The sequence below is a fragment of the Zosterops lateralis genome (genome assembly GCF_965231275.1).
Source record: "Zosterops lateralis genome assembly, chromosome: 29".
Taxonomy (NCBI): Eukaryota; Metazoa; Chordata; class Aves; order Passeriformes; family Zosteropidae; genus Zosterops; species Zosterops lateralis.
The window spans coordinates 3,570,703-3,581,555 of NC_139789.1; the positions used below are offsets into that span (position 1 = coordinate 3,570,703).

General features: G+C 66.9%; 3 protein-coding genes across 3 annotated transcripts; all 3 read right to left on the bottom strand.

The window, feature by feature from the left end:
- Window positions 1-8: 8 nt before the first annotated feature.
- Window positions 9-3,843, bottom strand: LOC310920314 (granzyme M-like; the record flags this gene model as incomplete). Its single annotated transcript, XM_083880188.1, has 6 exons — window positions 9-482; window positions 1,271-1,486; window positions 1,601-1,861; window positions 2,466-2,610; window positions 2,749-2,975; window positions 3,346-3,843. 5 exons carry the CDS (start codon window positions 3,841-3,843, stop codon window positions 1,292-1,294), a joined length of 1,326 nt encoding a protein of 441 aa, XP_083736314.1. The 3' UTR covers window positions 9-482; window positions 1,271-1,291.
- Window positions 3,297-5,686, bottom strand: LOC310920136 (UPF0449 protein C19orf25). Its single transcript, XM_083879913.1, has 3 exons — window positions 5,629-5,686; window positions 4,956-5,129; window positions 3,297-4,173 (listed from the first exon to the last, which is right to left on the bottom strand). Exons 2-3 carry the CDS (start codon window positions 5,101-5,103, stop codon window positions 3,992-3,994), a joined length of 330 nt encoding a protein of 109 aa, XP_083736039.1. The 5' UTR covers window positions 5,104-5,129; window positions 5,629-5,686; the 3' UTR covers window positions 3,297-3,991.
- Window positions 5,687-5,770: 84 nt separating this feature from the next.
- On the bottom strand, window positions 5,771-10,832 carry REEP6 (receptor accessory protein 6). Its single transcript, XM_083880061.1, has 5 exons — window positions 10,647-10,832; window positions 7,731-7,824; window positions 7,355-7,493; window positions 6,688-6,856; window positions 5,771-6,160 (listed from the first exon to the last, which is right to left on the bottom strand). The coding sequence occupies exons 1-5, from the start codon at window positions 10,759-10,761 to the stop codon at window positions 6,111-6,113; spliced, it is 567 nt and encodes a 188-aa protein (XP_083736187.1). The 5' UTR covers window positions 10,762-10,832; the 3' UTR covers window positions 5,771-6,110.
- Between the last annotated feature and the right edge of the window lie 21 nt (window positions 10,833-10,853).

A 10,853-nucleotide genomic window follows, 5' to 3' on the forward strand; every position in this document is an offset into this window, starting at 1 on the left:
GGCCCCGGCTGGGTCTCGCTGTGCTGGAGCATCACAATTCCCGAGGACTGGGCAGGACTGGGGATGGTCTGGGTCTGGCACCCCGAGCTGGGGTGGTTCCCATGGACCATCTCCTCTACTGATGGACATCCAGGGACAGGCTGAGGCGGGGCCGTGTCCCCGTGTGCCCCCAGGGCTGGACCGGGGCCTGATCCCACACCCCAAGGAGCTGACACAGCACAGCCGGTACCGGGAACACCCCACACGCCCCAGCTTGTCTGGCACCAGCTCTGGCAGCTCGTTTATTAACAGGGGAAGGCAGGCAGGGGAGAGGCTTTGGAGGGGGAGCTGGGGGCCAGGACCCCCGTTTGTGCTGCTGAAGGGTGACCTGTGCTGGTCCGAGGTGCTGGCAGGCAGAAAGGATGCAGGGCAGGGCTGGTTAGATCCTGATGGGCTCACCCCAGGGGCTGCTCTCAGGGTGCTGTCACCAGGCTGGGGCTGCTCTGGGAGGGGACACAGTGCTGAGCTGGCACCAGAACGCCCAACCCCCAGGAAAGGGTCTGGGGTCCCTCAGCTTCACCCAGAGCCCCCCAGGCTCCCACCCCCAGGGCAGCAGAGGATCCCGGTGTGTCCCCGTGGATGTGGAGACGGATCCATCCAGGACTGGATTACGCCCACGAGCCCCAAAACCCCGGGGACACGCCCCCTCCTGCTGCCAGCCGGGCCCGGGGCTGGGATTGGGGTGTGTGGGAAGTGCCTGAGCCCCTGGGAGTGGGATGGGCTGCAGAGAGACCCCCAGCCCGGGTGGTCCCAGACCCCTCAGATACCTCCTGCACCATCACTCCCTGCTCTGGACGGGGTGACCTTTGTGTCCCCCACCCCAGTGCCACGGGGGGCTGCAGGGACAGACACAGGGCTGTGGGGACACCCCTGGGGGGCTGTGGGGACACAGTGAGGGGCTCTGGGGACACACTGTGGGGCCAGGGAGACACCAGGGCCGTGGGGATACACAGGGATGTGCTCTGGGGTGGTGGGGACGGGCACAGCCCGGTGACCACCGGAGCCCCCCTGCCCTGGGTGCGGCCAGCACGGAGGGACCAGCGGCCGGGGCTGAAGGAAAGGAGGAAAATCCCCAGGAGCGGCACTCCCGGGGGCTGTCAGGGAGCGCAGGGGTGCCAGGAGGGGCAGCACCACCGCCCACCCCCGACAATCCCGCTCGCCGTCACTGTATCTATGTACTAAGGATGTTATTTTACCAGACCCCGGACAGTATTCCCAATTAAAAGCCAACCTGTGTAAATAGGAAGGGCTGTTAGGTCTGTGCCGTGTGTTTGAGCTGGCCGGATCCGCAGCCTCTCCGCAGCGTTTTCTGGATCCATTTCTTGTGCTTCACGGTCGAGGTGGCCACCGGCGGCTTGAAAGGGTTGGTGGCGTTCTTGCTGCTGAAGGACATCACCCCGGCCACCGCCGGGCGCTTCCCGCACACCAGGGGGCCCCCCGAGTCACCCTGAGCGGGGTGACAGCGGTGTCAGGGACCCCACCATGGCCAGGGAACATCTCACCTGCTCAGGACAGGTGAACATCCTCCCGGGCTGGGGATGGATGGGCACCTTGTGCTCACCTTGGCGGGTGCCGAGCCGCGGTCCTGCCCCTGGAAGCAGATCATGGCGGGGCCGATTTGGCCTTTCCAGAAGCGGCTGTTGTTGCACATCCGCACGTCCATCACCGTCACCTCCAGCTCTTTCAGGGTGGGCGACAGTTTCTTCCCCTCGGAGTCCGTGACCCCCCAGCCCGCCAGGCTGCACCGAGTCCCCGGCTTCGGCTCCCGCCTGGCCAGCCCGATCAGCTTCTGTGTCTTGCCCAACTTCACCTTCCCGTCCAGCTGCGGGCGGGGGGCGGCCTCAGACCCCTCCCCACGGGCAGGGGGGCCGGCAGGGAGCCCCCCAACACCGCGGGTGGGGGCTCAGAGGGGACCACCCCAGTGCTGTGGGTGGGGGGAGCCCCCAGTACCGCAGGGGAGGGGTCCAGAGGGAGCTCCTCAATATCGCAGGGGAGGGGTCCAGAGGGAGCACCCCCATGCCGGGGATGGGGGGCTGAGGACGAGCCCCCCACGCCGCGGGTGGAAGGGGAGCAGCCCCGAGCGGGTGCAGCGCCCCTGGGAGCGGAGGGATGACACCCAGAGGTGTCACCAGAGGTGTCTCTTGGGGGTGAGAAGCGGAAATGTCACCGAGCCGCTCTCCCCAGCTGCGAGCGCAGCTGCACCGGCACCGTGCGAACATCCCATCCCATCCCGTCCCATCCCGTCCCATCCCATCCCATCCCATCCCATCCCATCCCATCCCATCCCATCCCATCCCCATCCCATCCCCATCCCATCCCATCCCATCCCATCCCCATCCCATCCCATCCCATCCCATCCCATCCCATCCCATCCCATCCCATCCCGTCCCGGCCCCGCCGCCGCCCCGGGGCCGCCCGAGCCTCACCTGGAGCAGCAGCAGGTCGTTATCCATCGTCTTTCGGTTGTATCCGGGGTGGGGACAGGCAGCTCGGACGGCGAATTTCTGCGCTCCGGCCTCGGGACGCTGCCGGTTGTGCAGCCCCAGCACCAGCAGCGCCTTGTCCCAGGACCTGCGGCCCCCGGGAGCGGAGTGAGCCCGGGGCCGGTGGCCCGGGAGCGGTGTCAGCCCGGGGCCGGTGACCCGGGAGCGGTGTCAGCCCGGGGCCGGTGGCCCGGAGCCCCGTCCCTCCCCCGGGCACCGCACTCACCCCTCGGGCTGGCAGTGCGCGGCCGTGAGCACCCAGCGCTTGTCCAGCAGCGCCGCCCCGCAGCGGTGAAGCCCCCCGACCTGCAGGGACACCATGTAGGGCCGGGAGTGCGGCTTGGCCTCGCCTCCCCCGATGATGGAGGATGGATGGAGCCGGCTCCTGTCCCCGCCAGCCCCGGGCAGGGACTCCGAGCCCGCTGTGGCCACGCCGGCCCCGCGGCCCCGGTGCTCGGCCCGAAGGAGCGGCAGCAGCAGCAGCAGCGGCCCCAGGCAGCCCCAGCCCCTCGGGCCCATCCCGCCCCTCCGCCGCCCCCGGCGCTGCTGAACTGCAGGAGCCCCCGGTGGGGAGTGAGAGCGGCGGGCAGGAAGGCACGGAGCCCGCTCAGGGGGGCAGGAAGGGGAAGAAGCACCCACAAGGTGACACCTCTGGGGGTGGGGAACGCCCACGGCCCCTCAGCTTTGCAGACAGGAGCTGCAGGTGCTGCAGCTCCCTCCAAAAAATGGGGGTTTAGGAGGTTTATGAGATTTGTGACAGCCCAGAGCGCTGGGTGACCCATTCCCACCACCTTTATTAGCAAAGCAGGACAGTTTTTCACACCGTGGGGCCTGACCCAGCCCCACCCTGGGGGTCCCTCAGGTTCCTTTGGGGGGGGACCCGCCCGGCCCCTCTCCCCGGGCGGGACCTCAGGCAGTTCAGGAGCCGCTGGAAAAACAACTCGTTCTGATATTCCAGCAGCACCAGGTGCCTCAGGACAGGGGGAACCTGCTCTCTGGTGACCCCCAGGCACACCGGGACCACCCTGGGGCCGCGCTGGTGGATGTGACAGAACAGGCTCCACTGGCACACGCGCTGGCACCACGGGTCACCGATGGAGCGGGCCGAGAGCAGCAGGATGGCCACTCTGCTGGCCTCGATGGCCTCCAGGGCCGTCAGGATGAGGGACGTCCCGGCCACTCGGTCCTGGTGCTCGGTGAAGCCCCGGAACCCCTCCTGCCTGAGGCGCTGGGCGATGCGGGAGGCGGCGGGCTCGTCCTCGGGGAGGTACCACAGGGAGAAGTCGTAGGGAGGAGAGGCCGTGCCACCCCCGGGGGACATGGCAGCCGCTTTGGGGGCACAAGGAGGGGTGCAGGGCTTTGTCCCAGCACCAGGAAAGTGTCACCGTGCTGGCCTGGGGTGGCAAATCCGGATCTTCCAGAGGTTTTTGGGAATGTGAAAACACAGCGAGGCGCGTCCCACGCGGTCCTCAGAAGGCTTTCTGCCTCATGTGGGCGATGCCGGCCTCCAGCGCCTCCCCGGCGCTCTGCAGCTCCCGGCGCCGCTCCCGGAGCTGCTCCCGGGCCTCCTGCAGCCGCTGGTTCATCCCCACGTAGGAGCGGATCTGCCGGTACAGCCGCTCCCGCTCCTCGGGCTCGGCCTCGGGGCCGCCTGGCGGGCACAGCGGGGCTCAGGGGGGCTGGGGGGGGGCCAGGGCCCCGATCCCCAGCGGGGCTCACCTGGAGCAGGGCCGGGCTCAGAGGAGTCCCCCAGCCCCCCATCCCCCAGCGGGGCTCACCTGGGGCGGGGCCGGGTTATGGGGGGGTCTCAGGGGGGGACGCACCCCCGATCCCCCAGCGGGGCTCACCTGGAGCCCAGCCCCGCTCCTGGGGGGGTTCGGGGGGTCCCCAAACCCCCCGATCCCCTAGCGGGGCACACCTGGAGCCCGGCCCCGCTCCTGGGGGGGTTCAGTGGGGCTCAGGGGGGTCCCCAGCCCCCCATCCCCCAGTGGGGCTCACCTGGGGCGGGGCCGGGCCCAGGGGGGGCTCAGCGGGGCTCAGGGGGGTCCCCAAGTCCCCCATACCCCAGCGGAGGCTCACCTGGGGTGGGGCCGGGCTCAGGGGGCTCCCCAGCCCCCCGATCCCCCAGCGGGGCTCACCTGGAGCCCGGCCCCGCTCCTGGGGGGGCTCAGTGGGGTTGAAGGGGGTCCCCAGCCCCCCCCAATCCCCCAGCGGGGCTCACCTGGGGTGGGGCCGGGCTCAGGGGGGTCCCCAATCCCCCAGCAGGGCTCACCTGGAGCTCGGCCCCGCTCCTGGGGGGCTCAGCGGGGCTCAGGGGGATCCCCAAGTCCCCAATCCCCCAGCAGGGCTCACCTGGGGCGGGCCCGGGCTCCGGGGGGGGCTCAGTGGGGTTGAAGGGGGTCCCCAATCCCCCCATCCCCCAGCAGGGCTCACCTGGGGCGGGCCCGGGCTCCGGGGGGGGCTCGGCGGGCAGGACGAACACGGGGTCGGTGGGCTCCGTGCCCCGCACGTCCGCCAGGATCTGCTCCGCGCTGGGGGGCTCAGGGCGGGTGGGCAGCACCCGCTTGGCCTTGGCGCTCATCCCGGGGGGGGCTCATGGGGGAGGGGCTGGAGAGAGGGGACGGTGAGGGAGGGACGGATGGACAGACAGACAGACAGACAGACGCACCCCCTTTTCTATCCCGCCCCCCCAAAGACGGACTGACCCCCTGTGCTGCCCCTTTGGACAGACGGACAGACCGCCCGCAGCAGGCGGAGCCCCCGGGTGGGCAAACAGAACTCCCTCCACCTTCCCCCCGGACAGACAGACAGACAGACAGACACCTGCCCCCCCAAACAGACACACAGATCTCCTGTGCTGCCCCCCCCCCGCCAGACAGACCGACTCCCCTCCCCCCGGACTGACGGGCTCCCCCCCCTCGCCCTTTGGACGGACAGACAGACGGACAGAGCCCTCCTTTGGACGGACAGACAGACAGACAAACCCCACCCTCGGACAGACAAACCGCCCCCGGACACACAGACAGAGCCCCCTGATCCCCCTCCCCACCGGACAGACAGACCGACCGAGCCCCGGTACCGCGGACAGACAGACGGACAGACAGACCCCGTTCCGGCCGCACTTCCGCCACGCCCCCGACACGTCATCAGCAAAGCCCCGCCCCTTCCCCAGAGGCCACGCCCCCTCCGTAGAGGCCCCGCCCCCCGTTCTCTTAAAGGCGCCGCGCGGGGTGACGGGAGGCGGGGCGGGGGGGGCACCGGGTTTATTGGGGGACCGGGAGAACAACAGCAGAAACTCGGGATCCCGAGTAACGGGATCCCCGATAACGCGGCCGCGGTGCCGGTACTGGGAGCACGGTGCCGGTACCGGCCGCTGCATGGGGGAGTCCGGTGCCACAACGGAGGGTGCCGGTACCGGTACCGGGTGCGTGGTGCCGGTACCGGCGGCTGTAGTGCCGTATGGGGACTCCAGTGCCGGGACGGGGGTGCCGGTACCAGCACTGGTGATTCCGGTACCGGGGCCGCTGGTGCCGGTGCCGCTCCCGGTCCGGGGCTGTCGTGCCGGTACCGGAGGCGCCGATGCTCCTCTTACTTCGCCTTCTGCACCAAGTCCGCCAGGTTCAGGGATGGTTTGAGGCCTGCGGAGACACGGGCGGGGTCAGTGCCCGTGTCCGGGGGCACCGGCCCGTTCCCTCCCCGCACCCGGGGGGCTCCGGAGGGAGGGGAGCCCCAGGCCGGCTACAGAGCTGAGGGGGCGGGGATGGACACACGGACAGACACACGGATGGACAGACACACGGACAGGGTCTGGCTATGGATAAGCGGGAGGGAAGCGCCTGCTCTACCCAGGGCACGGGACAAAGGGCCGGTGGGGCGGTGCCAGGGCAGACACCAGCCCCGGCCAGGCCCCGTTCCATCCGTTACATACGGGCAGACTGGGCTGCGGGGCCGCCCCGGCCGCCAGCCGGGCTCTGCTCTTGGCCAGAGTCTGCAGGACTGGACCGGGCAGCGCAGAGAGGAGAGACACGTTAGAGAGGGGACTGTGAACCCACCCCGGGGCTCAGGTCACTGAGAAATTATCCCTCACTGGTGACCAAACCGAGCTCCCCTGCGCTGGGAAAACCTGGACACAGGTGGGATGGAGGGACAGGGGGAGCCGGGTCACCTTCTCGGGTGACAGTGGAGGCGGCGTCCAGGGCCTTGGCGCCGATGTCGCCCATCATGTTGTCCACGGCCTTGTGGTGCTTGAGGAAGAAGGGCCGGACCACGTTGTGGTAGATGACCTGGGAGCCATTCCAGGGCACGGGGGACATGCACCACACCAGGAACACGCACTGCAGGACAGGAGGGGCTCGGCTGCTCCAGGGAACCCCAACAGACCCCACAGCAGTGCCCAAGGCTGGGGCTCGCTGCTCGCAGGACCTGAGCTGGGTGCAGCCCTGATTTTTCAGCCTTCTGATGTTTTACATTTCTACTGGAGCTTTATCACTCATTGTAAAATAAATAGAGACTGATGTTTGGTAAATAATACACTCCTTTCCAGGGGGGAAGGACAAATTGATGGAGCTCTAGTCTGACCAGTGGGGTCAGAGAGGTGTTAACCTCAGACCTGTGGTGTCAGAGAGGCCCCAATCACTGATCAAACCCCAGAGGCTCCATAAGCCAGAATCCCTGAACAAACCTCCTCCTTTTTTGCCCTGACACTGACTCGGTGAGTGTCCTTCTTGTGTCCATCTGACACCCCACCACCGCCCAGCCCACCACACTCAGCTCCTCCCTGTTTAGCCAGGAGCAAGCTGGAACGACCCTGACCTTCCCAGGACAGCCCTCACCTTCCCAGCGTAGTAAAAGGGGAACCAGTGGAGGAAAAGGTCGGAGAAGAACTCGGCCACGCTGAAGACGCCGTAGACCACCCAGTAGGTGAGCCACATGGTGTCATCGTCCTTGTTGTTGCTCTCGATGGCTTTGATGCTGCAGCAGGAGAGGGGAAGGAAGGACACACGGCTGCTGCAGGCCCGGGATGGGCTCCAGCCTCCCAAATCCTCCCAACCCTGGAGGGAACCTGCCCATCCCTGTGCTCTGGGCTGGCTCGGTCACAGCGTTCCCAGGAAGGTCTCAAGAGCTTCCCAGCCATGATTGTCACTCCAGAGAGCAAAGAGACCCCCAGCCGAGGCGGGGAGCGCTCCCAGGTGTGGGACAGGTACTCACGAGGCGTAGGCGGGGTACAGGAAGCCGATGATGTTGCAGAGCAGGGAGGCGCCGTAGCCGAACATGAGGTAGAGCCCCAGGAAAGCCACGGAGCCTGCGGGGACAGGGGACGCTCCAGTGCCAGCTGTGACCAGGGGGAGACCCCGCCCGGGGTCCTGAGCAGGACTCTCCTCCCAGAGCGGGCACAGGATGGACCTCGAGTCTGACCAGTGGGGTCAGAGAGGGGTTAACCCCACACCTCAACCGCTGATCAAACTCCAAAAGCTCTATAAGTCAGAATCCATGAACAAACCTCCTTCTTTTTTGCCCTGACGCTGACTCGGTGAGTGTCCTTTTGGTGTCCATCTGACACCCCACCAACTCATTCCCTGACGACCCCCCCAATTCCTTCCCTAATGACCACCCCCAATTCACTCCCTAACGACCCCCCCAATCAATTCCCTAACGACCCCCCCAATTGATTCCCTAAGGACCACCCCCAATTCCTTCCCTAAGGACCCCCCCAATCCTTTCCCTAAGGACCACCCCCAGTTCATTCCCCTAACGAACACCCCGAATTCCTTCCCTAACGACCATCCCCAAACCCATTCCCTAACGACCCCCCCAATTCCTTCCCTAAAGACCCCCCCAATCCATTCCCTAAGGACCACCCCTAATTCATTCCCCAACGACCCCCCCAATTCATTCCTCAACGACCCCCCCAATCCATTCCCTGACGACCACTCCCAATTCCTTCCCTAACGACCCCACCAATTAATTCCCTAACGACCCCCCCAATCCATTCCCTGACGACCCCCCCCAATCCATTCCCCGACGCCTCGATGTGAGAGGCACGTGGCTGATCCGCTCCTGTCACCGCCTGTCCCCTCCCCTGGCCCGGACGGGCCTTCCCCACCCGGATCCCGCAGCCCTTTCACCCCTGGAGCGCGGCCAGGGGGCGGCAGGAGCCGGAGACTTTGGCAAACACGTCCCTGGTCCAAAGTCAAGGCTCCGCTCGTCTCCCCCGCGCTCGGCGCTCCCGGAGCTGCCGCCCAAGGACGAGCCCTGAGCTCCCGGATCAGACCCCGGCACCTCCGGGCTCCTCCCGCAGGAGCCGCCAGGGGAAAGGTTGTGTCCCCTGGGAGCGGCAATTCAACCCCGCTCCGCTGTTATTCAATTAAATCGTTCAATTAAATGTGAGCCGCGGGGTTTGCTGCAGCCCGGAGCCTGCCCAGCGCTCGGACACTCGCAGGAGGCTGGGGAAGGTGGGACAGGGAGTTTTTGGGGTGCAAACCACAGCAAAGCCTCGCTCACAGCAGGAAGAGCTCAGGGATACGGGGATGGAGCATTTTGTGCACCCCGGCAGCTTCTCCCCAGCGCCAGAACAAACTCCTCCACCAGCAGCGAGAAGGCTGGGAATTAACCTGTCCGTGCTGGTGAATTACAGCCCCGCTCGGGCTCGGAGGGAGGATTATCCAGCTCTGCTCGCTGCAGCTCCCGGGCTGAGCCGCGGCCCCGATCCGGGGCACCCACAGCGCCGGGGCTGGCCCGGGAGACGGGCAGGAGCAGCGTGGCTTTGGAGAGATCCCAAAGCTCCCTGCCAGGAGGGCAGGCAGGTCCAGGCAGTGCTGGGTTTCATTCCCCAAGAGCCTTAGAAGGGATTTCGCAGGATTTTAACCCCCCAGAGAAATTTATGTAACAGCAAAACCCAGGGAAAGGCTTTGCTGAGGGAGCACGGGAGGAGGTGCTGCCCAGGGGCTGCTCCAAACCCCAGTCCAAGGGTTCAGACACAAATCAGGGATTGCTCCAGAGCCACAGGAGCGAAAAATCGGGAATTTTAGTTCAGCAACAGCTTCTCCTTCCCAGGACAGTGACCCAGAATGCAGAACCATCACTTTTTGGTGTGTCCACTCTTGTCGTACCCCAAAATCCATCAGGGCTGAGCCTGATGAAATCCCCGGGATTGTTTGGCTCAGAAGACCCCGAGTGTCTCCACAACCAAACACGACCTGCCCAGCAGCAGGTGTTCCTCCACACACACCTTCCCCCAGAGCGGCAGCACCAGCCCTGCTGCAGGTGAAGGGCCAGGAAACCACACCTGGAGGCCAAAGGCCCGGAGGGACACGGGAAACAGGGACACCCTGAGCCCGCCCCGGGAGGTTTGATATGAAATCTCGAATTGGAGCAGCGGGACAAGGCCAGTCCGGGTTGGCAGAGAGGGCACAGGGCCGAGGGTCAGGGGAGAAGGGGCACAGGGTGCCAGGAGGAGGATCCCGGGCTGGCGCCTCATTAATGAGCAACAGGGACCCGGTTAAAGGCCGGGTCCCCACGGTCCCAGCGGTGGGACAGGGGGACCAGCTCCCATCCCCAGTGCCCCAGTTGACCCCCCACAGTCTGGGGGCTCACCCAGAAAGGGGACCCCCCTCTGCCAGGGCAAAGGGTCTCTCTGACACTTCTGACACTCAGATCCTGCAGGTTCAGGATTTCAGGATTTCCTGCCCATGGAAGGCGAGGGCAGGGCGGTGACAGTGATGCCACCCCGGGCACCCCCGGCCCCCTCCAGCACAGCCCCCCCCCGCACCCCCAAACCAGGGCACAGCCCCTTCAGACCCCCAAACCAGGGCACAGCCCCCTCCAGACCCCCAAACCAGGGCACAGCCCCTTCAGACCCCCAAACCAGGTCACAGCCCCTCTGCACCCCCAAACCAGGGCACAGCCCCTTCAGACCCCCAAACCAGGGCACAGCCCTTCTGCACCCCCAAACCAGGGCACAGCCCCCCCCAAACCCGGGCACAGCCCCCTCTGCACCCCTAAACCCGGGCAGCTCCGCCTGCCCTCCCCGCGCCCCGTGCTGAGCAGCTGCCGAGGCGCCCCAGGACACGGGGCAGGAGCGGACAGAACGGCAGAACCGGGGAAGCCCCGCTGTACCTGTCGCACCTGAGGCCAGGTAGAGCCGTTGGACGCCGGTACGGGCTTCCAGCTTGGCCAGCAGGTCCGCGACGGGGCCGGGGCTGTAGAGGAGGCGCTCCAGGCGCTGCTGCAGGGAGGCCATGGCGGTGGGGAAGGTGGGGAGGGCGGTGAAGCGGCGGCGGCCCCGGAGCGGCCCCGGCCCGACCCGACCCCGCGCCCCGGTCAGTGCGGCCC